This window comes from Fundulus heteroclitus, chromosome 2 (assembly GCF_011125445.2).
Source record: "Fundulus heteroclitus isolate FHET01 chromosome 2, MU-UCD_Fhet_4.1, whole genome shotgun sequence".
Classification (NCBI taxonomy): Eukaryota; Metazoa; Chordata; class Actinopteri; order Cyprinodontiformes; family Fundulidae; genus Fundulus; species Fundulus heteroclitus.
The window spans coordinates 12,083,523-12,107,376 of NC_046362.1; the positions used below are offsets into that span (position 1 = coordinate 12,083,523).

A 23,854-nucleotide genomic window follows, 5' to 3' on the forward strand; every position below is an offset into this window, starting at 1 on the left:
GAATACCATCTAATCCTGGAGAGGACATATTTTATAAACTAATACAACCAGACTATGTGAAGGCTGTTGCCACCATAACTTTATTTAATGAACCCCTTGTACATGATGTATTAGTGCTTTACATGGTCTCAAGTCACGATGTGTAAAGAAAACAACTTCCCCTATTTACTTAAAATCATTATAACCTTGGATTTTTTTTTTTTTTGTTCAATGATGAAACAGCAACATCCACAACGACATTCAGGCTGAGTTTGGTGTAAAATGGCTAAACCAGTAATAAAAAAAATATATCCTACAACGTCATTGTGCAACTGGTTTCAGTCTTGCACAAATCAAATGAACCAAAAATAATGCAGCCTAATATAAAAACACCTGCAGTAATGAGAACAACAGATTAAGGCAATGGAGAATATAATGTCAATGTAAAAAAAAAAAAAAAAAAAAAAAAAAAAAAAAAAAACATTTCACCAGGGAAGGCAAGAGACAATAAGGCGAAAACACAAACGCACGTTAAACCTGGTGTGTGACTGCCCCCTACTGTTTAAGCTACGTAATAAGCATCTATTCTAAAAAATAAATCCAACCCACCCAACGTTACATTTGCGCAAAAAAGCACAAAGGCTTTTTGCTTAAAAAGTAATACATCCAGTGCTCCTTAAGACATAAATATCTGAAATAAAATAAATAACATGTTTGAATAATCAAAACATGGTTTTCATCTTTGACATTTGCTAAGGGTGAATATACAGTATTTTGGAGCCAAAATAAAAATAAAAAAATTCTTTAAAATGTGAAACTTAAATAAATAATTAACTTTTTCCTAATTTTCTAAACCAGATAAGTAGTATTAAAATCATTTTCTGAAACAAAAAAAGAGCCTTTAGAGTCAAACTCACTAAAACAGGAAAGCGCTTCCATTCATAGCCGATAACCACAGTGTTTGGAGATCTCTCAAGAAAAATCAGAGAATGGACAGTATTCTTCACACACACACACACACACACACACACACACACACACACACACACACACACACACACACACACACACACACACACACACACACACACACACACACACACACACACACAAATGGATTTGATTAAATATGGCAGGCGGATGAGAGTTTGCCTTTTAGCAACACAGAAAAACAATGGAGTGAGCAAACATAGATGAAGTTGAGAATTTTCTCCTCAACCAAAGTGTACCCCCAGAGTAATGAAGCCACGTGAATTTTAGATTTAAGGGATGGAAGAACCCAAAGGGACCTGGAAACAACACAATTTATGCCACAGTTAAAACCACTAGCATGAGCAGGGAGTGAACAGCCAGACCACCAAAGTCACTCCAGTTTCTGTTAACAAGCATAAAGTTAGCAAGGTCAGAAAATGTTCACTTTTAGAAATAATTAGCTGGAACAGCAAAGTTTCTTCCTCTGTGTCTGAGACAAATGGAGAGGATGTTCGGCTGCATTAGCTTGAAGTGACTTTTTAGTACCAGACAACATGCTCTTCTAAGAAAATCTACAGTAGATGACAAGAGTTTGGGTATGGTGAAAGCCGATGTCCTAAGAATAATGTTCTAGACAGGACTGTCGTCCACTCTGAGTAAACGGAGAGATTATGTGTGTAAAAGTGTGACTTGCACTATTCCTGCTAAGCTTGCTGATAGAAAGCATTCTGGTTACTGGGAGAAATGGGACTGCTGGTGTCCCTGGGCAGCAGGACAATAAAGGTGGTCAGGAGTTGAAATTGCAGCATCCAACTTGAACGCAGTGAGAATTTTTGACGTTTCAATTTACAGTTTTTGTCACAAGCGTTCATTCAAGTTACTGCTCTCAGATAGCATCCCCCTTCTCATTGCATAACATAAATCTTCCTTTTATGGACTAAACTGTGAGCTGGAAACTGGAAACATTATGGAAACTACCATAATGATAACGTTCTAGGCTCAGCATCATTGCTCCTAAGCAACTTTCGACTGAGTATGCAGCTGGCTTCTACTTGATTCGTTTGTTTTTGCGTTATTTTGCATGATTCTGTGCTTGGGACATTGAAATGAACTCATGGTCTACAAGCCTGAGCAAAGTTGAGAAGGAAACATTTTTAAAATTACACCCTTTAAAATACAACCTAACACTATTAAAATACACTTCTTAAAGCATAAAGTTAAGTAACTGAGCTGTAGAGATTGTCCCATCTTTATCTCCTGCATATCCCCTGTCTGATCAGACTGTGCTTCGGTCCTGTGGAGCCAGAGGAGAAGAAGGAGCAGACAAGCCCAACCCAGAGGAACTTTGTTCTGGCCAGAAGGGAGCCTCATGCTGCAGAGGGGTGCGTCGAGGAAAAAAGGTGTGCTGGAGGTCGTAGTTGAGCATACAACTGATGGAGGCCATGTAGATGTCAGCAAAGCGTGAGAGTCGGCGCGAGAAGTAGGTGGGATTGTGGTAGGTGCGGAAGAGGCTGCCGAACTGGGCGTTGAAGATGTCCTTCGTCTGCGGCCTGCCGAGAAAACCAATTTAATAAAGACGTTTAGCATTTGTGCTGCTCAGTAAATTATACGTTTGTTTATAGCTCAAGATTTTCAGATCAAATCCATCTTAAATTACTTCATGGCTTCTCTTTCTTTGATCCACTCCTCGACAACAGCTTGGGTTGCTGGATCCCGGTGCGCCTGGTTTAAAGAAAACCCACGCATGTTAAGCATGGAGATGTCAAGTTGGAGGGATATAAGAAGATTAAATCAAGTGTCTGCAATGGTCCTCTGACCTGCATCTGTTCAATCAGTACTGTCAAAGCCTGTAACCAGGTCATCATGTGGACATACTCCGGCGTGTTCATGATCTTTATCTCCTTTCTCAGCTCGGGGATGATGGCGCCTGTCCTCCAGCCGTGTTTCAGAGTCAAATCCTGATGGTCAAGAGAGAAGAAATTCAAGGTTGAGTTAAACGTATGCGCGCTAAACCATTTTACAATGACCCACGACAAAAACCTTTGTTGATTTGCAGGAAAATAATAAACCATTAAAGTGAGAATTTCTGGCCTAGGTAAACATCTCGGTCTATAAGAGATGATTATCAGATAAAATCAGACTATTTTGAGCTTAAAGGGCTCTGATGTGTGACTGCCTGGCAAGAAGCTAAAAAAACAACAACAAAAAAAACAGATTTTTTTTCCCAGTGAGTGAATGTTCCACACTAAGAACTAAAAGATCACTCTGACAAACCACACTCTTTGGTATGGATGCTGACAGTAAGTCTCAATTTTAGATAATTTTAATATCAGTGAGGTATTTATAATGAGGTCAGAGGGACCACAAAGATTAAAGAGCCAAAATTATAAATAAATATTCAAAAGGAAATGTTATTTTCTAGGACGTGTCTGAACATGTCGTTCATTCAGGCAATGAGAAAAAGAGCAAGACTTTCAGCAGATAACAGGAAGACTAAACAGAGAACAGCAACGAGACTTTGATTATTTTGCACGGTCAACCTCTGAATGATATGGAACATACTGGATTTGGAAATGTTGGCAGCCTCAGAGTAAAGGTAATGATCTGCATTCACAAGGGACTGTACACAGAGCCTGCTGTTTTTGGAATGTCAGCCACGTTTATTGCGCTAATCAATGATATAAGCTTCTCGGGAGAGTTTAAAATGCCAACACTGTAATCCTTTTGTCTTTGCTTTAAGATAATAGTAAAACTGTGTAACAAGAGGTGGACTGATGTCACCTCCGCTCCTCATATAAACAACTAATCAGCGGTCATAAACTGTCTTAATTCATAAATGTTGACTGGCAAAAATGGGAACAGAACCACAATTAATGAGAATATGTCTTGACATATATAATATTCAAAAATTAATAAATAATAAATTCAACATGAAATGTTGGCAAGTTTATTTCCATGGTTTAAAAATACTTAACTAAGAAGAGAACTAATAAACAATGCACTGTAAATAAACAATGGATTTGGTGGAGAGGAAGGAGGATAGGACGAGGTCGGAGCATGAATAGGAGGTATGAATTGTTGAAAGAGGGGGTTTAAAAAGAGTTGTTTATGAACAGCTAGGTTGGTTTATTTACTTCTCTTTTGTATTGTTTTAAGAAAAACTGATGTCATTTTTTGGTCATTTTCCTCTTTGTAATATTTAGTATCTTCTACAACAGCCGCACCAAAAGTGCTTTATGGGCAAAGATGGTCAGGTGGAAAGTAGATAAATCTTTTAAAGCTAAAAGCACAACAACAATTTCAATGTGAACTTTTCCATCATTTTACCAACAACAAACATTTAATATTCTAACAAAAACAAATTGGTGTATTTATCTTTTTCGAAAAGGGATCTGTAAATTATTATAGATCCAAAACTTGAAAAGGCTTTTGCGTATTGCTCCAGTTAAAACAACGCATATGATGTCCTAATCTCCTTCATTGGGAACAAGATCCAACAAACTCCTGTCATTTCACCTTTCTTCTAAAATCCTTCTTTTATTTAGCCAAGTTTAAGAAATGATGCACAGAATCAATTATTGGAGCCACCATTGGCCCTTGGACCACACTTTTGACACCCCTGGTCTAGTATTTTATAATCAATATCAATTTTGCAATGATTTGTTGCTTGATGAAAAGTTTTTGTGTTTCACTTTTTTTATTTTTGTTGTTTTTATTTTAAAACTGCCCTGATTTTTGTATCCGCGTAGTTTTGTCTTTTCTACAAGATATAGTATATTGTCATGTGTTTTCTGTTAAGTTGTATTCTGTTTGTTTTGATTTCAGATTCAGAACTGCTCAATCAGCTTTATAGAGCTAACACATTATAGAAGAGTAAAATGTCTACCACAAACCCATCCAGAGGTGGGGAACATATTCCCAGGCTTTGCGTAATTGAATCAACTTCCCAGTAACCTACAGACATTTCTCCTCTGTGCCTATTCACAGCCTTAATCTCATTCACCAACTAGGGGTTCTGACTGTAGGTTGTGGTCAGTAGGAACCACAAATGTCAAGTTTCATCGCGCTGAACAGGCTCGACAACGTAACTGCCTTAGGGCTGCTGGCCACTGAGCCGGCTTCATGCCAGAGATGCAAATTGTATCTTTCAGTATGGCTCTTCACAGCTGATCATGCATATTTATAAACACATCTCTGAAGCACTTAAACTCTGCCATTGAAAATAATATATTGGCAGAAGGTAGTCTGGCAGCGACAAATGAGGTGCTTTTAGAGATACAAATGTGGAGTGATAGAGATAAACTGACATTAAACAATCTGCACAGATAAAGTGAATAGGAGATAATACATTTTAGTGCCCATTAATCCATTTCAAACATTGAGCTAGCATCTAATAAGAGCAGAAAGAATCCGGACCAGAATTACTTAAGCGTTGCAGTTATATTAAAAGAATAAAAAACCCTTTACTTAGCCAGGGTGGTTACATTGAGATAAAGAATCTCTTTTTCAAAAGCGTTCTGGTCAGAGCTGATATTAGTTGTCCAAATGCACAGATGAACGTTAGGGTAGGGGTGAACATGGTTATCTTTGTACATGGTTCTGTTGCACATGTTTTTATTTCAGCTTCTAATCCAGAGTGCAAAAACGACACTTTTAAACGAGCAATGCATATCGTAAACTCCTGAAGCACAATTAACTCTGCGATTCTTTCGAAGCTGAAAAACAGAAGGTCTTAACATGATTGCAATTTGGGACGTGACTGTGATGTGCTGCAAGCTGCTGTGAGGAAGACACGAGGGCTAACAACAGGAGGTAAAAGGCTTATACAGGATCAGATTCTCAATTTGCGGAGAAACCCTGGGGCAAAAAATAAGGATGTCAACCCTCTTGGTGAAAAATAGAATTTTTTTTTTTTAGTAGTGAAGTTGTGTTGTTTGCATTTCATGTCAATATATTTTCTACAAGCTTAAGTGATGCCAAATGTTTTTCATCAGAAAAGGATGCGACATTAACTACAGCAAAGCCACATCAGTTTCTTGAGGAAAGTTTTACATAAACCACCAGGTTCAACTCTTAAACAAAAATCTAGTTCTATCACATTTACACTTTTTTTCTGTAAATAAACAACTAAAACGCCTTCAAGAGTAGAGAATCCATTCTTATTTTCTTTTCCCAAGATTGTACAAATGTTTGGAAACCAAAGATCAGAAGTTAACTGCTTCGACATTCTTCTTTTGAGGAAAAACAGAAACAAGCCACACTTTCTATCTCTGTTGAAGTAAAAACTTCAAGTTTGCTCAGAATTAATGTTCTGGAGAGATTTCACCATCTTCACTATTATTTAACAGTAGTATTCATCAAAATTCTTAGCAGCCGAGAGGAAAGCCTTGACAAACGGAGGATTTCTTTGTGTGTTTGCTTGTTTCTTTCTTGTCCCATCATACACACAGTGATCTGTTATTGTTAATCCAATCGTAGTCCTTTCCACCGACAATATAAGACCTTCCTGGGGAAATGTGGCATGATGGACACACTGTGGCGTAGCATTTTTGGATTTTGGTATGGCTTCTGGAATTCAAGGGGATTTCAAATCAAAATCAAACATCTTAAGCTCTCCAGTTCTCCATAACAATCACTATCTAAATGCCAATCAGTTGTTTTGGGTTGATTCCAGAGATAACCCAAGGCAAAAGATGTGCAGTTTGCTAAACTCTACTGGAACTTTAGCTGAAACTATGTAATTATGTCAGATGAGACCAAGACTGAACTGTTCAGCAACAAAGTCACCAGGTGGGTTAGGCATGAACTGAAAGGTGTGCAGAAAAAACACTTGATGCCCACTCTTAAGCACAGCAAAGGAGCCGTAATGCTATGGTACTGTTCTTGTCTTCCAAAGGCCATGGGAACTTTGGACACTGAATATAAAAATTTGGTGCAGTACACTAGCAAATTGAAAACTGGTCATCATTGGTAGGGCTGCACAATTAATCAAGTTGCAATATAATCGCAATTTTAAAAGACGCAATTTCCAAATCGCAGAGGTGTGCAATTTTTGGTAATGTGACAATTAATGGATCAGACGGGTCCTTTAGGGGTCGATAATATGTTTAAAGTGGGTTTGTCTCCACATGGAAGGAAAGAGAGTTGCAGCAGTGACATAATATAATTTTATTACTTATTTTAGAGTTTGTATAATCATACTTTTTAACCAGAAACTTTCAGGAATCTCACCACAGCATTAATACATAGACTTGTTTGTTGGTTGCACTTTATGTTCAACATGGATTGATGTACAACGCACAAAGCTATTTTCTTGAATAACAATATTCTGATTAATAAAAATAGTAATATGTATTGTTTTAAATAGTCCTTGTTTACAAAAATCTTTATCTACAGGGCATTTTTGTTGGTTATGGTTCATGCAGAGAAAAGTCAAAATTAATTCGCAATTATGGCTGAAATTTAGATTTTTGGCAAAATCGTACAGCCCTAATCATTTGGTCTTTAAACAGAATCAGGATCCAAAAATATGGTCAGATGAAAACAGAAATGGTTTACAAAATACAAATCTAAACCTTCTTCCATGGCCACCACAATCCCCAGAATCAACCGAGAACAAAAAAAACAAAAACAATAAATAACGACTATGAATTAAACTAGAGTGAAATGTGCATGTAGTTGTTCAATCACCAGCTCGTGGTTAAATAAGTCCCCATGGTTGATACAATGTTGTTTTGTGTTGCTCCAAATAAACTGCTTTGGACTTCACCGATAATGAGCTGATTACTCCTGTATTTGTGTCGGCAAAGTTTCTGAGTCTTATCTGATAAACCGAGAATCCCATTGAGGGGTTATTGTGAATTGTGAAAAATGGTCTGGAATGATAAATATGGGCCATTACCGTGAAGATAAAACAGCCAGGAACTGAGAGGAATACACACTTTTCTGTGGTAAAACTAGACTCCCCCTCTTTGTTCAAACTCTAAACAACAACACTTTTAATTAAAATTGCAATTTTTTTTAAATATGTGTGGATGCTCCTTACTGCCAAGTCACTGTAAATGTGATCTCCAAAGTAAAGTACTTTGGATCCCCTCCAGCCGGTAAGTCTGAGGAACTCATAGAGGTTTCCCTGTGGGGAAAAAAAGGAATCAGGTAAACAATAAAACTATGATATATCAATACATGTGATGACAGTAGATAATACACACAGAAAACTGCTGGGTTATTTATTAAGCCAAAAGTTAGGTTTATGCTTTTGGGACTAATGTTGGGTCATTGGGTTATTTTGTGAGAATAAAAATAAGACTGGGCTGAACCTCTTCCACTATATGAAATAAGAAATGCAAAGGTGGAAAAATGATGCTGTATAGTAGCACTAATGTGAGTAGGTTGTGTTAATAGCTTCTTCTCACATGATTTTGTTCACTCAAGGTAACATGTAACCGGATTCTCGCCAGATGGATGTTGTTCCGCAGAGCTCCACACATCCACCTGAAATCGCTGCCATTGAGATTTTAATACCACTTAGAATGGACGAGCCAATCAGGATCACCGGGCAGATTTTCATAGATGTGACGTATCAGAGAAGCAAGTGTTTGGATTCAGACGACATTGGCGGCTCGCAGCGAGGAAGCAAGCGGTAACATTGATGCTGCTATTTCATCAGTGTTGTCCAATCTATCGGATATTAATTCTTTAAAAGAACACCAGAGAACAGCTTCGAAGGCTTTTGTTAGTGAAAACTATGTTTCCTGACTGGGTTTGCCAAGAGCTTGATCTTCCAAATGGCTCAGCTGGCTTCACTTGTCCGTCAGTAAAGATGGCGGACAAGTGGTTTATCCAATCATATCAGAGGATTTTTGATAAGGCCCCTCCGTCTGAACTACATCTCCCATGAAGCAATCCCAGATGGATGTGTGGAGCTCTGTGGAACGACATCCATCTGCTGAGTGTCAGGTTAGGTAACATTAGCCTTTTAGCCAAATTGAACAAAGAGTTGCTCATAGAGTCAACATAGACACTGTAGTTGACTGGTACACTACGTTAAATTGTTTTAATGAGCATAAATAATTAATGTAGTAATTTATTGTAAATTCAACTAAAATTCTCTCTGAATGATAAATTCTTTACCAATCCCAGGGAAATTATCCCAGATTTAACTTTTCTTATTTTATTGGTTGCTGCCAAGAGTTTAATGAAGTGGTTTCATCAAATTAGACACGATTTTGATTTCTTCCTATTAGCATGTTTAATGCAACATTAAACTGAAAAAAAAAAAATCAAATAGGATTAAAGTAATCAGGTTATGAGTCTTTTTCACCTATAATTTGGCAGCCTTAACATTAAATATTATGCATGTAACCCTATAAATCCAAATGTATCAGGTTTGATGTAAATACTTCTGAGACCCCTGCCTCTTCAACAAAGTCATTTTTTTTCTGAACATACAATTTACAACATACAAATAAATATATTCTACACACCCTATATAAAAATGCAGAAAGCATGAGGAATGTGTATTTTTTGGTCTAACATATCAATTACAATGCAAACAAAATTTGAAAGCGTGCCGTTTTATTTTTTTAAAGCAACCAAAAAGATTTTCTTTATTAAAATTGTGACGTTTGTTCACAATTACCTGTATCAGGCTTTAAAGGGTTAAACCCATCTATTGTTTTTTTTTTTTTTTGGGAGTGTTTGTGAGGTCCCACTGTTAGATTAACCCAGCCATACATCAGTCCATAATTGACAAAGGACTGTCAGATTAAATCAAATATGTGTTTATTTTTCTTACAGTTTTTTGGATTATGAAATATCAATGTCGTGACACAGTACCTGCTTGTAGATCTGCCCTTTGTCTAGCCTGTGAATTCTGTCCCACAGTAAGACACCTTTGTCTGTCACTCGCCTGAAAGGTCTATGAGAAGACGGAAAGTGCAACCAGTTAATAGCTTAAACACCGACGTTCTAAAGGTACAGTCATATTCAGGAGAGCGCAGTTGAGGTTACTCACGGAGAATACTTACTTTCTTCTGTCGTTAAAGAAACTAGGTTTATCAGCCTGGACAATGACAACGTCAAACAAGTCTCTCCAGTCTTTTCCTACAATGTACCTCATTCCATGGTCCCTGATGAAAACAAGGACATCATTCATTACTAGGGATCAGAGCCAAAGGACACATCAAGATGTGATATGGGGTACATGGCCACAGTGCTGATAATGTTGTTACACTGACCTTTTCTACAAAATACTGGGACATTTTAAATATAATACATCACAGTGTGTGTCGACCTATGAAAACAAAACACCAGGAAATAGTTACATTGCTTGTACGAACTGGAATCTAGAAGCAGATACTTTCGTTTCACTGCCATCAGCTGCCACCCTGTTATTTACTTTTCTATTTGGACCTTTTTTTTAGTGAACTTCAAGGTACCATGAAGAAGAGACACTGGAAGAGGAGAGGAGACTGTTTCAATCCATCCCTTTGAAAGCCACGAACGGAGCCATATGCTCGCTGATAATCAGCGATAGCTAAAAAGATGAGCAATTAAAGTACACAGTTATCCCAACTCCAAATGTAATCTATTATACAGAGGTGTGAAGTGGAAAATATGTCAATTTAGTTCAGTTCAGGTTGTACCTTTGTTGTTTTTCAAGGGGAAATTTGGTTTTCAGCCGCAGTTACCGAAGTTTAAAATAGAACACATAGATAGAACATAGAACATCTGACAAATCAAACTGATCTGTAAAATAAAACCAGCACTTTGTCGACATTAAAAGCTCTAAGTCTTCACAGAGGGAAGCTTTCTACCAGCCATTTGCCAGTTTGTACCATGATTTTGATGAATCGCCATCTGGCTCTTTCCTACTTCCGTTCCTCGTCGGTTTATTTTTGTTTCAGTAAAGTATTTTCATTTTATGGAAACAAAAATGCTCAAGTCTCACGGATAATTTAATTTAACTGCATATTGGTTTAAAGTATGAAAAGCCTACAGATCAGGAAGACAATATTGGTACCTCATCTATGCCCCGCTTCAAAGCCGGGCTGGCACCAAATACTGATATTTGAATTAATAAAATGCGTTCCTGTAAAACCTGTGACACAGACGTTAAGCCATAAAAATAATAAGCTCTGCACTCTAATACCACTCAATAAAATCTATGTTTTGTCTTTGACATTCTACCACAGCCAAGGCAAGCCAACTACATTAGGGTAGAAGAGAAACATCCTATATTTTCCCTCAGTAGGAAAAGTCAGGTGTGCTAGCAGCAAAGTGAATAGAAAATGGAAGCCTGGAGATAAATACTGAGGTTAGACTATAAAAACAAAAAATCAGAATAAGAAAATATACAGAAAGGGCAAATTTACAACATAGACAAACACAATGCAGTGTTTTATCAATTTAAACGTCAATAATTCAGACCAGTCCAGTTTTAATGCACGGCATAGAGGGGTAACAATATTTTCTCCCTGATTTATTGGCTTTTCCTTCTCTACATCTGCAACTGGACGTCTGCACTGCAAACTTGTTGCTCAGTGCTAGAGTTTTAAGGGTTTGTACAAAACCTGGAGAGCATGCCACAGTTAAAACTACATAAATGAAAAACAATATCGTATTTATATAGCACTTTCCTGGTATTTCCATCTAAATGGAGAACTTTAGAGTCCCATTCATCCACTGTTGCAGCAGTTATTCTGTTACTAACACTGTAAAAACGGATCTAAAAATAAGCAAACTATTCTTAAACATAGTCTTTTTGTCCTTGATATGAGCAGGTAAATAAGATCACCTGCCAATGGAATGAGTATTTTGACCCCTAAATTAAGATAATTAGACATCCTGCACTTGAAATAAGATGAATTGATTCTATTTTAAGTGCAGAAATCTTATTCAATCGGCAGATCATATTATTTACCTGCTCAAATCAAGGACAGATACACTAATTTTAAGAAAATGTTACTTATTTTTAGTTCCGTGTTTGCAGTGCATATTCTTTACTTTGTTGATGAGTTGAAGGCAAATTACAATTACAGCTCGTTTTCCAGAGACACTTCGGAGATGTATGTTGAAAAAGAGGAGCTTGAAACACCGACTCAAACTTCTGAGGCGCCTCAGACTCAGCTGGCATTAAATCTGCTACATTCAAATGTTTTCAGCATCAATTCTTAACTTGAGTAATTAAAATCTGTATTGACATAGCAGCTTAAAATACTCCATTAATAATAGTGAAGGATCAACAGACTTCAGTATGTGTAGACATCTCCATCCTTATGGCTTTGATGACTGAATACTGAAGACTATTAAAACGAGGACGCGGCTTCATTGCTTTTGGGCTCTGGGTAGTCATTTGAAGCTCAAATTCCCAACTGCTCAATTTGTGCAAACAGCTCTGACTTCAAAGGACTTCATGGCCGATGCAAAAGTGTACAGAATGGTAAATATTAGCGCTCTGATCTGTGAGGTCTTTAATATAAACCTAAAGGATTCAAAAACATTGAACCTCTCCTCATTTTGTCAAGTTACAAACACAAACCTCAATGTATGTTTTTTTGGCTTTTAAGTGACAGATCAACCCGAAGCAGTACTTAACAGTGAAGTGGGGGAAAAATTACGCAGAACGTTCTACACACTAGATAGCTACATATTTCTACTTACCATTAACTAAAAGAAAAATATCTAATAAATGTGGCTTGTTTCTATATTCAAACCCCATCTCTGTCAGACAATACTATTTATAATTAGCTTTCACTGTTATTACAGCTGCATGCCTTTTCATGTATGTTCCAAGTAGTGTTGCACGTCCAGAGACCGAACTTTTTGTGCACTGTTCTTTGGAAATAAAAGCTCAAGTTCAATCAGGTTGGGCTGGAGATAATCTAAGAAGATTTAGGTCTGGACTTTGACTGGACCATTCTAACACATGATCTAAATTTGTTATTGATCTAAATTTTTCTATTATAGCTTTGGCTGTATGTTTAGAGCCATTTTCCGCTCCAGTCCAGACTGACCTGTATTTAGCTCCAGCCATCTTTTTGGTGAACTCTGACCAGCTTCCCTGTACCTGCTGAAGGAGAGCATCTCTATCATGCTGTCACCTCTATGTTTCAGCATGGGTATGTTTTTTATGGTAATGTGCAATGGTAGTTTTCTGTCAAACATGAAATTGAGCATGTGAGCAAAAAAATAATAATTACATTTTGGTCTCATCTGACCTGAGCACCTTCTTCAAAATGACTATGTCCACTACATGGCTAGCAGCCTAGTGCACAGGGAAACACCTGTGGCTTTTATTCAACAATGGCCTTCTTCCTGCCAGATTTGTGTGATGGACTAATATTTGTCCTTTTGACACAGAACAGCTGCATTTATACTGGAATGACATTACACACATCTATTTTAATAAAGAGATCACTTCTGAAGATAACTGAATTTTCTTCAGGAGAGTCAGATTTAAGGGGGAATGCTGAATACAAATGATTGCAACAGTTTCCAGCATTTTTGTGTAAAAATTTAACGTCATGCATGTTTTAACACTTTCACAGTAACACACTGCCTTGGGGGGGTTCTATCATGAAAAGTTTGGGGTCTGAAAATGTAAGGAAATCTTGAGGGGATGTGAACACTTTCGCTAGGCACAGTAATACAGTTTCATAAATTCAATAATAGAACAGAAAATAATACAAATCATTCCTGTGAACCAACAACGTTGCAGCTTACTCACACAAAATCGAAGGGGCTGTTGGTGATGAGGAACATCTTCTTCCCGTGCGCTGAGAGCTTCTTTAACACAGCGTGGCTCTGCTCACCATAGCAAATGTATTTCTCTTGAAGGAGGAAAAAAAAAAACAGGGGTCAACAGTACCAATCTATTGTGCTCTCTATTTAAATATCATGACCTCTCAATGCGGAAACTGTGTGTTTCCACCTTCTAAGATAAGGCCGTATCGTTTTTTTGGTTGGGTTTTTTTTTCCTCAAACAAAGAGATACGTTTCAAAGAATGTTACCAATGTCTGCCTCCACAGCTCGGTACATAATGCCCTTGACATGGACATCTCTGATAGCTTCCTGCAAGGAAGTAAAGCAAACAGCACTCAGCCGGAAAGTCAGTGACACACAGTTAGTATTCAGCTCTGACAGCAACTTTACTCTGCAAATAAACAGTTGGCTTGAAGCGCAAGCAAGCTCATTCTTGAATACGAATGCAATGGGAAGAAAGCAGGAGTTAAGAGGCTTTGTTGTCACAGTGAGAAAACCTTTGAACCAATGAATCTGTAAAAAAAAAAAAAACACTTAAGGGGAAACCTAAAACCTTCTTTCTATTCAAAGACTAGCTGATGCAAGAAAAATTCAAGAGAGGGCAAAAAAAGTTTCAAAATCATAAAGGTCAAAACTGAATCATAAATTGGGGGAATTAAGGAGGGCGTCCTTGAAAAGATGAGACGGATTCTTCAAACACAGCACGTGTGGTGGGCTTTTAATGACAGCTATCTGTCAGAGAAAATGCTTTAGTGTCACAGAGAAGAGACAGGAGCAGCACGACAGCAGGCCTCAGAGGGAGAACACGGCGCTGATTTCTCACCGCTCTTCCTGTGAAGTCGCAGAGCCACATGGCTGGTGGCAAAATTACTCGACTAAATTTAGACACGGCTTTTTTTAGTGCTAAAATTAAGATGGCACTGAATGGCTAGAGTGTCGCTGTGCTCTGCGAGGTGTAATAACAGCCACGCTCTTGCACTATCAACCTTGGGAAGTTTTTTAAACTCCTTAAATGTTTTTCCCCCTTTTATTACAGTCACCAACATTAAAAGTAATGTCAAGATTCATCGTTTACAAATTTCAGGTTGTTGCAGGTCATGTAAGAGATCAGAGTAAGCCAAAGCTGAGCAACTCGCAAACAGTATCTGTGGCGGAAAACTGACACCGTACATAATCCTGAACGCCTCTAACCTGACTCTCGCCAGATGGCTGTCGCTCCACCTAGCTCCACTCACATCCATCTGGGACATCTCCCATTGAGAGCGATTTCTCCAGCCAATTTTATTGTCCAGCCAATCAGGAAGCAGGGCTGGAGTTTCATAGATGTGACGTAGTGGAGAAGCGACCGTGACATGAGACTGTTTTGATAGCAATGGCGGCTCGCATCGAGGAAGCAAGCGTTAACATTGATGCTGCTATTTCTTCGTGTTCTCCGATCTACCTAATATTGTTTCATTAAAAGAACATCAGAGAACGGCTCTGAAGGCTTTTGTTGGTGGAAACGATGTTTTCGCCCTTCTACCGACCGGATTTGGCAAGTTTTGTTTGCCGGGGCACGTCCGTGGCGGACGCGGACGTGCCCCGGAGCGGTTAGCGCGAGCCATATTAGGAGGCCTTTAGTCCTCAACGCGATCGGTCCGGGATGTGTCTTCCCCGCTCTTCCTGTCAGCTCACTGTCAATAAAACGTGTGCCACTAGAGCCGCAAACACATAAAAAAAATAAAAATAAAAAAAGTTTTGTTTTTTCCTGCATCGCTCTCACAGCGTCACGTTGGCTTCGGGGTGAGTGGTTGAAATAGCACGTCAATAAAGATGACAGACAAATGGCTTATCCAATCATATGCAAGGATTTTTGATAAGGCCCAGCCTACAAAAAAGGCCATTCCTATGGAGAGGTCCCAGATGGATGTGATTGAAGCTAGACGGAGCGAAATACATCTGGCGAGAGTCAGGTTAGAACGCATCCTCCCCACCGTGAAAACGGCAGTGGCAGCATTATACTGCGGGGTGGTCAGAGATGATGGAAAGATAAATGAAAGAAAGTAAAAAAGTTAATATTTCCCTTTTTATAGTCCCACAGAGGGGAAATTTGTCCCTGCGTTTACACCCTTCCCTTCGGGAGCAGCGTGCTGCCACGCTGGGTGGCTCACGGGGAGCAATCTGTGGTCAAAGGTCTTGCTCAAGAACCCAGTGACATCTCCCCGATGCAAACGCCCGGCTCTCTAACCACTAGGCCACCACACTCAAATACAGGGCAGCCCTAGAAGAATACCTGTTAGAGGCAGCAAGAGATGCAGACGCAGCGTTTTACCTTCAAGCAGAGCAGCAATCCCGAACAAGCCGCCAGGGCTACGATGAGATGGTTTGGATAAAAACTTAATCACATTTTTGAATGTCCTAGACATCCAAGGATTTCACAAATGCAATACATCCAATCTGAGTGAGTTTAGGAGTTTTGCAAAAACAAAAGATGTGTAAGGCTGGCAGAGAGATAACGCTTATCATTTGCAGCCGATATCGCTGGAAAAGGTAGGTTCTACAAAGAGCTTACTCATGAAGGCTGAATACAAACGTACCCAACGTGGACAGGTGAACAATGTCGAAAACAATGTTCATCATTATTTACATTTCATTTCATAATTATGCACCCCTTTGTGTTGGTCTGTCACACAAAGTCCCCCAGAAAATACATAAAAAATGCGGAATCGTTTAAATGCGTTTGAACAGCGCTGCATGGTAGGACGTCATGTGCTGACAGGCACACGGGCACTGGCAGATGGAAAAAAAACGATGCAATGAAGACATGGCAACCTTACCTTCACGTCTTTGTAGAGATGGACGGGTTCATAATCGATGTTGTGCCTCATGAAGAAGTCGTTGACACAAGAGAGGAGGGTCATCTCCGGCAGGGAGAATATGTCCATGAACTGTTTCATGGTGTGGCCATGTGTACTCTGCAGGACAGTGGTCATCATTACTGTGAACATTTGGATCCTCAGCATCTAAGTCAGATCTACAAAGCGTGTAAATGAGGTTCACCTTGCCATAAAAGTCACTCATTATCTCTAGAGGAACGTGGGAACCTTCATACATGGCAATGACTTCCTCGTCGGGCACTGGATGAAGACCTCTGCATAAAAATAAGGAAATATTCAACATTTTTCGCTAATAACTTCGTTTGGAATGATTTAGTTATTTAAAGCAGGGTCGATCAAGAATTCGCTTTCACACATGCAAATTAGTCCCTGTAAATTACCGGGTCAGCTCTTTTCACATTTAACCCGGCAACGGTGAAATGGATGTACCTAATATCACCTGCAGGTGGCAGTAATGCAAGGGATGTAGCTTAAACTGATCAAGCTGATCAAGGCTGCAACGATTAGTCGAGATTATCGACAATGTCAATAATGAAAAATTGGCAACACAAAAATTCATCTGTCGACTTGTGGTTTAGAAATATATAAACATTGCTGCGGTTCTCAATATTTCCAGCGGTAGTTTAAATTATGTGCAGTTCACTAAGGCTGCAGCAGAGGGCAGTGTAGTGTCAGTTACCTGGTGAGTAAAGGGCGCTCCGATCATATGACCTTCGCACATGACTGCAGCTCCAAGAAACTAAAGTTAGTAAAGTTTTGTAAATTACATTTTCTTTAATACAAAATGAACTTTTATATTGATTTTAGGTGATAATGTGGCTACGTAAAGCCTAAATATCTGCTTGGTTTATTAGGTTTATTTTAGTGTTCATATATCACTAAGATTAATGGTTGAAAATAAAGGGAAGCTACAAGACGGGATAGTTTTATTTAACTTCAATATCTGACTTTCTAGATCATACAAAAAAATCATCATGATTAGAAATCAGGGGAAGTGCTAAACGAAGACTAGCACTTCCCCTGCTAGTCTTACGTTAACACCGGGTTTGATACTAGGTCTTGACCCGGTAAAGTCCCAGGTCAGATTTACCTGGTAAATTAGTTCTGGCTTTATTCACGCCTGACCTTGACCCGGTATATTACCAATAAATTACTAAGGTTGTAAGTGTGAACGGATACATCTAAGTTAAAATTCAGAACAGAAATATTTGTTACATCAGAAAAACTTGCTATTCTGAAAGTGATAAGGGATTAATTTTTAGAATTTCCTTCTACACAGATGAGGAGAGGGAAATACCTGTAAACCGTTCCCAGCTGGATATAGTGAAAGGCATCTATCTTCATCAGAAGTCCCTGTCGCAAAACGGAGAAATTATTTTACAAGGCAACACTTGCAACATTTGTATTTACAGCTTTGTTGAGGAGAAATTTCACTCACCTTCTGGACGTCATAGTGAAGCCCTCTTACAGCAAAATTTGGGATATATTCATATTTCCGCAAACCCTCTGGATACTAAAGACAAACACCAAATTTGAAATGAAAATCATTGATGATAAACAGAACACCAAAAAGGTTAGATAATATAAAATCTGCTGAACATAAGGCTAAAACAGTTAAAAGGTGGCGTCACAACCCGGTATAAGTCAGAGCTGCAGAATATTTCAAATCGAGTAGCAAATTGTGCAATCTCACCGCCACAAAGAACTCCTTGCATGCAATATTTGGTAGAATATTATATTTCAAGTGTCATGCATGACACTTTCTGCATGCCAATAATATATCTGCCCTGTAGGATGGGCTTTCACCCCCCCCCCCCCCCCCATTACCACCACCACCACCACCACACTTGATTTGTACTTTTGGTGGCTGAGATTCAATGGGTGGTGAAAAACAATGTGGGGTATTGTTAATCAATATTGACATCACATTATTACGCAGTTGCCTTAAACTTAGATATATACCCAATATTGTGGAGCCCTTTAAAATAGGATCCATTTACAGAACCAGCAGTGCAGGGTTCCAAAACATCTTGTATTTAGGAATTCAATACATTTTACAATAAAAATTTCTGAGATCTCCTTACCACATTTAAGGCCATTTTCAATGTGTAAACACAAAACCTCCCTGTAAACACGCTTCTATACACAAAATAGGAAACTCTGATATTTATCATCCAAACAATGGGTTCATGTTTCCAGTGTTTATTTTCTTTTTTCCCTTCCACACTTATCCAGATCCGGGGGGAAAAAATCACTTAATCATCAAATCCCATACTTTTCTAAGCTGTGGTGGAACCTTAATAAAGGCGAACAATGACAACGCATTAATGGATGCACTCTTTAAAGTTTTGTTTTATGTCACTAGATTAAAAATTCTGCGGTGCTGTTTTAAAAAGAGCCGCACGTGGCACCTCACCCGGTGGTTGTTGATGAGGATGTCTCGCGCTATGTCAAAGATGAGTGTGTGGAGTTGGCTGGAGTAGAACGCCAGGGTGTAGTCATAGTCGAAACCGTAGATCTCGATGTCTCGTAGACTCATCTCATTGTTTGCAAAAATGATGTCCGGGTCAACAGAGCTGGTAGATATTACTGAATGGGGAGTGGGGGGGGGGGGGGGGGGGATCAAGAGGAAAAACATCTGAGGCTTAATTTTATTTGATTGCCACTACAAAGCAACTAAAGGCTGGATAACCTTTGACGAACAAGTTTCTTGAATGCAACAATTTAATATACTTGGATTAGGCCCCACATAGTGCCATAAATCACCTCCTGCCAATACAGGATTGCAGTAAAAAAAAGAAGGAAAAAAAAACACAAAAGCACAAAGTTGCTTTTTTGTGTCTGTTCAAGAAAGGCGTTTTAATAGTTTATTACACATCTATGTTCAGACCACGTGCGGATAAGACATTAAGTTTGAGAAAATCTAATTTTCAATGAATATTTCTAGGTTAAATAAGGACAGTGACTTACAAGTCGACTTGACATGGTTAATAAAAATATTTCCACATTATTAGTGTTTAAAATAAGCACTATGGATAATTTGATAGGATCCAGCTAGAACGCATTACTTAGATTATTATTTTTTTTTTGAATTTGTGAATTATTCCTTAATATCAGAAATTGTGGCATCTGCAGCTTGGTTTATCACTTTGCTTTTTTAACTCAACAATGAACGTTTGTCTTACATGCACAGAAACAGAATGTCACACCGCCCACAACAGATGAGGGACATATACAGGAGGAGTGAACACATTACATGTAACTGGTCTGCTTCTTACTATTTAACAGTGGTATTTAATAACATTAGAGCATTTTCTACCAGCTGGTGCTGATCACTACTGGGCTGGATATGTCAAAATGACATCCTCCCTTTAACACATGTTAAATGTTGTAGTTTTATCAATATTACACAATATTATACTTTTTGCTGTTCTGATCTTTATAGAGCAACAGTGGGAACGAGCTGCTGAGTTGGTTGGGCTATCTGCTCCAGCAGTGAGCCTGTCGTTGGCTGCCAGACGTTAACAGACATTAATAATGTAAAAATGGGTCGCCCTCCTCCAGTTTCGACATCCAGAAATACTTCCGAACATCATTTTGGGATCGAGGGAAAAGTGTAGCAGCCGTCTTTCAGCCAGCTGACCTGCTCAACAACTGTAGGAGGAATGGCAGCTCTGTGTTGTCATAAGGAATATATATTCCAATATTAACAGAAACTGTATGGCGGTCCTTGGTGTAGCATGATGGCGATAAATGGGCCAGTGCCTACAATGAATAGCATTTGCTGATTTATTTTATTATTATTATTTAAATACTGGACAATGTATTATGCCAATTAGATATCAACTCAATTAAAAAGTGTCTCAGTGCAAAACCTACAGACAATAAACAGATCTGGATCAACAAAACGGCCAAAAAGTTTGCCTTTCCCTCAAATACGTAGGATGAGTGATATTTTATCCAAAATAATAGCTATAATGTAGCTGCTCCTCTGTAAGCCATGTGGTATACAGGGACTTTTAAAGCAAAGCTGTACAATAACAGAGTATTATAGCTCAGCAGCATTATAAAGCCATGGTGTTTTTGCATTTAGTGCTGCACATACAGCCTTTATTCCAAACGAAAAAAAAAATGCAGCCATATCATCAGGGGAAAATTAAATAAATAAAACAACAACATACCTTCAGTCTGTTTTTTGGTCTCATTGTAGACGGACCAGAGCCTCTCTGCAGTGTCCCGACCCTCTGAGGAGCTGCTGCTCACAGATGCGGCGCAGGTCTTGGCTCCGGGCTGCTGTAGCAGCGGCTGGAACGCGGCTCCTCCGCAGGAGACCGCCCGGAAATTCCTCTTCCACCAGCCAGACCTGATCGGGTGTTCGGGTAGGTCCTGCTGAAAGCTGCTGAAAACACCCACTCTCCGCAGACACTCCGTGCGTTTCACCAGAGACGAGAGGGACCGGCACAGGGGCGCCATTGCAGTGTTCTCCGCGGGACGAGCGGTGCAGAGGTCGCTGTGGACTCCCAGCAGTTGGCCGCATGCGGGACAGGCTCCTCTGTAAACACCGAAACTGTTCCTGCGCGGCAGCTCTGACGTCACTTCCGCGTTTCTAAAGGTCACAGCCAATGAGAGGCCGATGCGTCTGGCTTTATGCCAGTTCTGGTATAACCTGCAGAAGAAAATATTTATGATCCGAAGAATCGCATATATCTTATAGATTGTGTTCTCAGTTATCGAGATACGAAAGTAAAAATAGGCATAGCAAATCGATAGTGGAAAACCTTTCAAGTTTTAATTTTGACATCTGAAGTTATGATTGAAGAAAACTGTTAGAATAAATCCTGCTTTGGCGTGATAAAAAGGTATGATAATTTAAAATTAAGATCCTGAATACCTCCATTTAATACTTGGCTCTGCGATTTTAGGTGGAAGGTGTTCTGTAAAATAGAATAGAATAATTATTTATTTGTCCATTAGGTTGAAAATCCACAGTCTAGCAGCATTAAATAAAAATAACATCTCAAGATACAAACACCACAAGATCAGTGACAGAATAAACTAAATAAGAAAAGAAGCAAGACATATTCTAAATTATGCAGATAAAGAAAATTGTGCCCGTTGTGTTTGAAGCCAATTGTGTATGGTAACGTTCTGTGTTCATGTAAAGAACACATGAACACAGAAACCAGAAACAGCAAGATGTTAAAGTTATCTTGTTTAATAATGCCAGTGGGTGGTGTAATGAAGTTAACAACAGAGTTTGTCCACTGTTGACAACATTAGCTTTTTATTTGCTAAGCTGCTTGTCAAGCTAATGCTAGCTGAGTTCAACATTCTAACTTTAACCAAAGAATAAAGTCACAAAGGCAATATAGATAGGCTATAATTAACATAGCGTTGTGTGTCAGCAATGACTTTTGCCTTATTTAAGTATTTGTCAGTATCAACCGGTGTGTGGCTGTCATGCTCTCCCTGGACTATATGTGGGTTCTCTTGGGTACTTAGGCCTCCTCCCATCACCTAAAACATGCATGCAAGGCCAATCTAAGTGACCCCTTCACTGTCAATGTGTATGTCACTGTTGGTATTTTTCAATTTTAATTTTTTTAGCCCATTCTGTCTCCAAGATATCCTGGATTGGCCGCCTATTAAGGGTATACCCCATCTCTTGTCTGTGGATCAGCGGAAAAACTGAATTATGCCTTTAATTCTATTAGATGAGACTAGCGTGATGCACCCTTTGCTGGAACATCAAAAACGTCCCTCAATAAACTTCAGTTAATCAAAAATGCCATACCCCAGCATTTAATTAAAACCAAAAGGACAGAGCACGTCACTCCTATCCTTAAATCTCTTCCCTGGCTTCCAGTTAAATAGATAATTAATTTTAAAAACTGCGTTAGACTGGTGACCTGTCCAGTGTGTATTCCGCCTCTCGCCCATTGACAGCTGGAGATAGGCACCAGCACCCCCTCACGGATGGATGGATGGATGGATGGATGGATGGATGGATGGATGGATGGATGGATGGATGGATGGATGGATGGATGGATGGATGGATGGATGATTTTAAAAATACTTCAGATTGTTTTTCATAGCTTCACATTGCCTGTCGCCTTCCTCTGCTTATAAGATGCTCATGGATTATGTTTGACAGACCTTAAAGATGTTCCAGTAATTTAGGATTAACTCTAAATCAGCTCTTGGTTATTTTAGTCATCAAAAGGTAATTATTATTTTTTTCTTTATTTGTCCCATGTTGGAGAAATTATTATGGTCCTATTATCTGGAATTTCCTACCACAGAAATCAGAATCAAGAACCAAGAAACTTTATTGTCATTATGAGACTGTAATGAAATTTAGCATAGAATCCCAGTTTAGAAAGCACACAAACATGACACAGAGAACACCCCAGATCAGTTTCTACAGTGCCTACCTTTAAATGTAAATTCAAAATACTTGTTATTTCAAGCTTTTAGTTAGGCTCATGCTTTTGGTTTTGGAAATTTCTATTGTTTTTACTTCTTTTATTTCCTTGTTTTATGGGATCTTACTTGTATGTGCTGCCCAAATCTCTAAGTATTTGTTTTTAGTTTGCTTGAATTACTGTTTTAAATAGGTCTTATCTGTGTTTTCTATTTCTTTGTTTTATATGTTGTTCCTATAACACTGAGACTGCAATTAGCATATGCACTTTGACTTGACTTTACAAGACTTAGGCAGCAGCTGCTGCAGGCATGTTAAATGGATTAATGGACAAACATCATTCATCTTCGCTCAAACATTACTTGTTTAGAAATCAGGGTCTGGCATAGTATTTTCAAACCTCTATCTGAGAGCCTAATCGTTTGATATATATCCCATTAATACATTTTTCAACCCAATATATTAGATCTAATCCATATCCCAAATCCTGCCGCGTTAAATCAACAGAGGGCTGGATTGGTCCAGGTCTTATCCAAGACTGTGTTGGCAAATATGACTCTAATTTGGTTATTTTTAACCCTGCAGTTTTTAGTTTATTTTTGCAAGCAATGGTTACTCTGGAAACATGGTTGTTAATCATGTCACATTGAGTTCTACATTTTTTGAACACACTTCAAACTGGGAAATAATTATAGATAGTGGCTTTAATACAGTGTGCTATGTGCTCTTGAAAATCAGTATTTGGTTAAATCAGAAATGCTGAGTTAAATATAAAATTGATCTATTGAATATTTTTAATAACATCCATTTTGGAGCCACACACAAACAAATACGTGT

At 38.6% G+C, this 23,854-nt stretch overlaps 1 protein-coding gene across 1 annotated transcript; it reads right to left on the minus strand.

The window, feature by feature from the left end:
* Positions 1-61: 61 nt before the first annotated feature.
* Positions 62-21,066, minus strand: nt5dc3 (5'-nucleotidase domain containing 3). Its single transcript, XM_012880398.3, has 14 exons — positions 20,775-21,066; positions 19,010-19,182; positions 18,032-18,106; positions 17,891-17,946; positions 16,757-16,847; positions 16,534-16,671; positions 13,966-14,026; positions 13,682-13,784; positions 9,981-10,082; positions 9,790-9,871; positions 7,997-8,083; positions 2,769-2,909; positions 2,609-2,673; positions 62-2,501 (listed from the first exon to the last, which is right to left on the minus strand). Exons 1-14 carry the CDS (start codon positions 21,064-21,066, stop codon positions 2,228-2,230), a joined length of 1,740 nt encoding a protein of 579 aa, XP_012735852.2. The 3' UTR covers positions 62-2,227.
* Between the last annotated feature and the right edge of the window lie 2,788 nt (positions 21,067-23,854).

Coding starts and splice junctions, on each gene's coding strand:
- nt5dc3 (XM_012880398.3), bottom strand. CDS start 21,066: ATGGCGCCCCTGTGCCGGTCCCTCTCGTCTCTGGTGAAACGCACGGAG. Junction 19,183..20,774: donor GACCAAAAAACAGACTGAAG/GTATGTTGTTGT, acceptor CTCCCCATTCAG/TAATATCTACCAGCTCTGTT. Junction 2,674..2,768: donor TACTGATTGAACAGATGCAG/GTCAGAGGACCA, acceptor TCTTTAAACCAG/GCGCACCGGGATCCAGCAAC.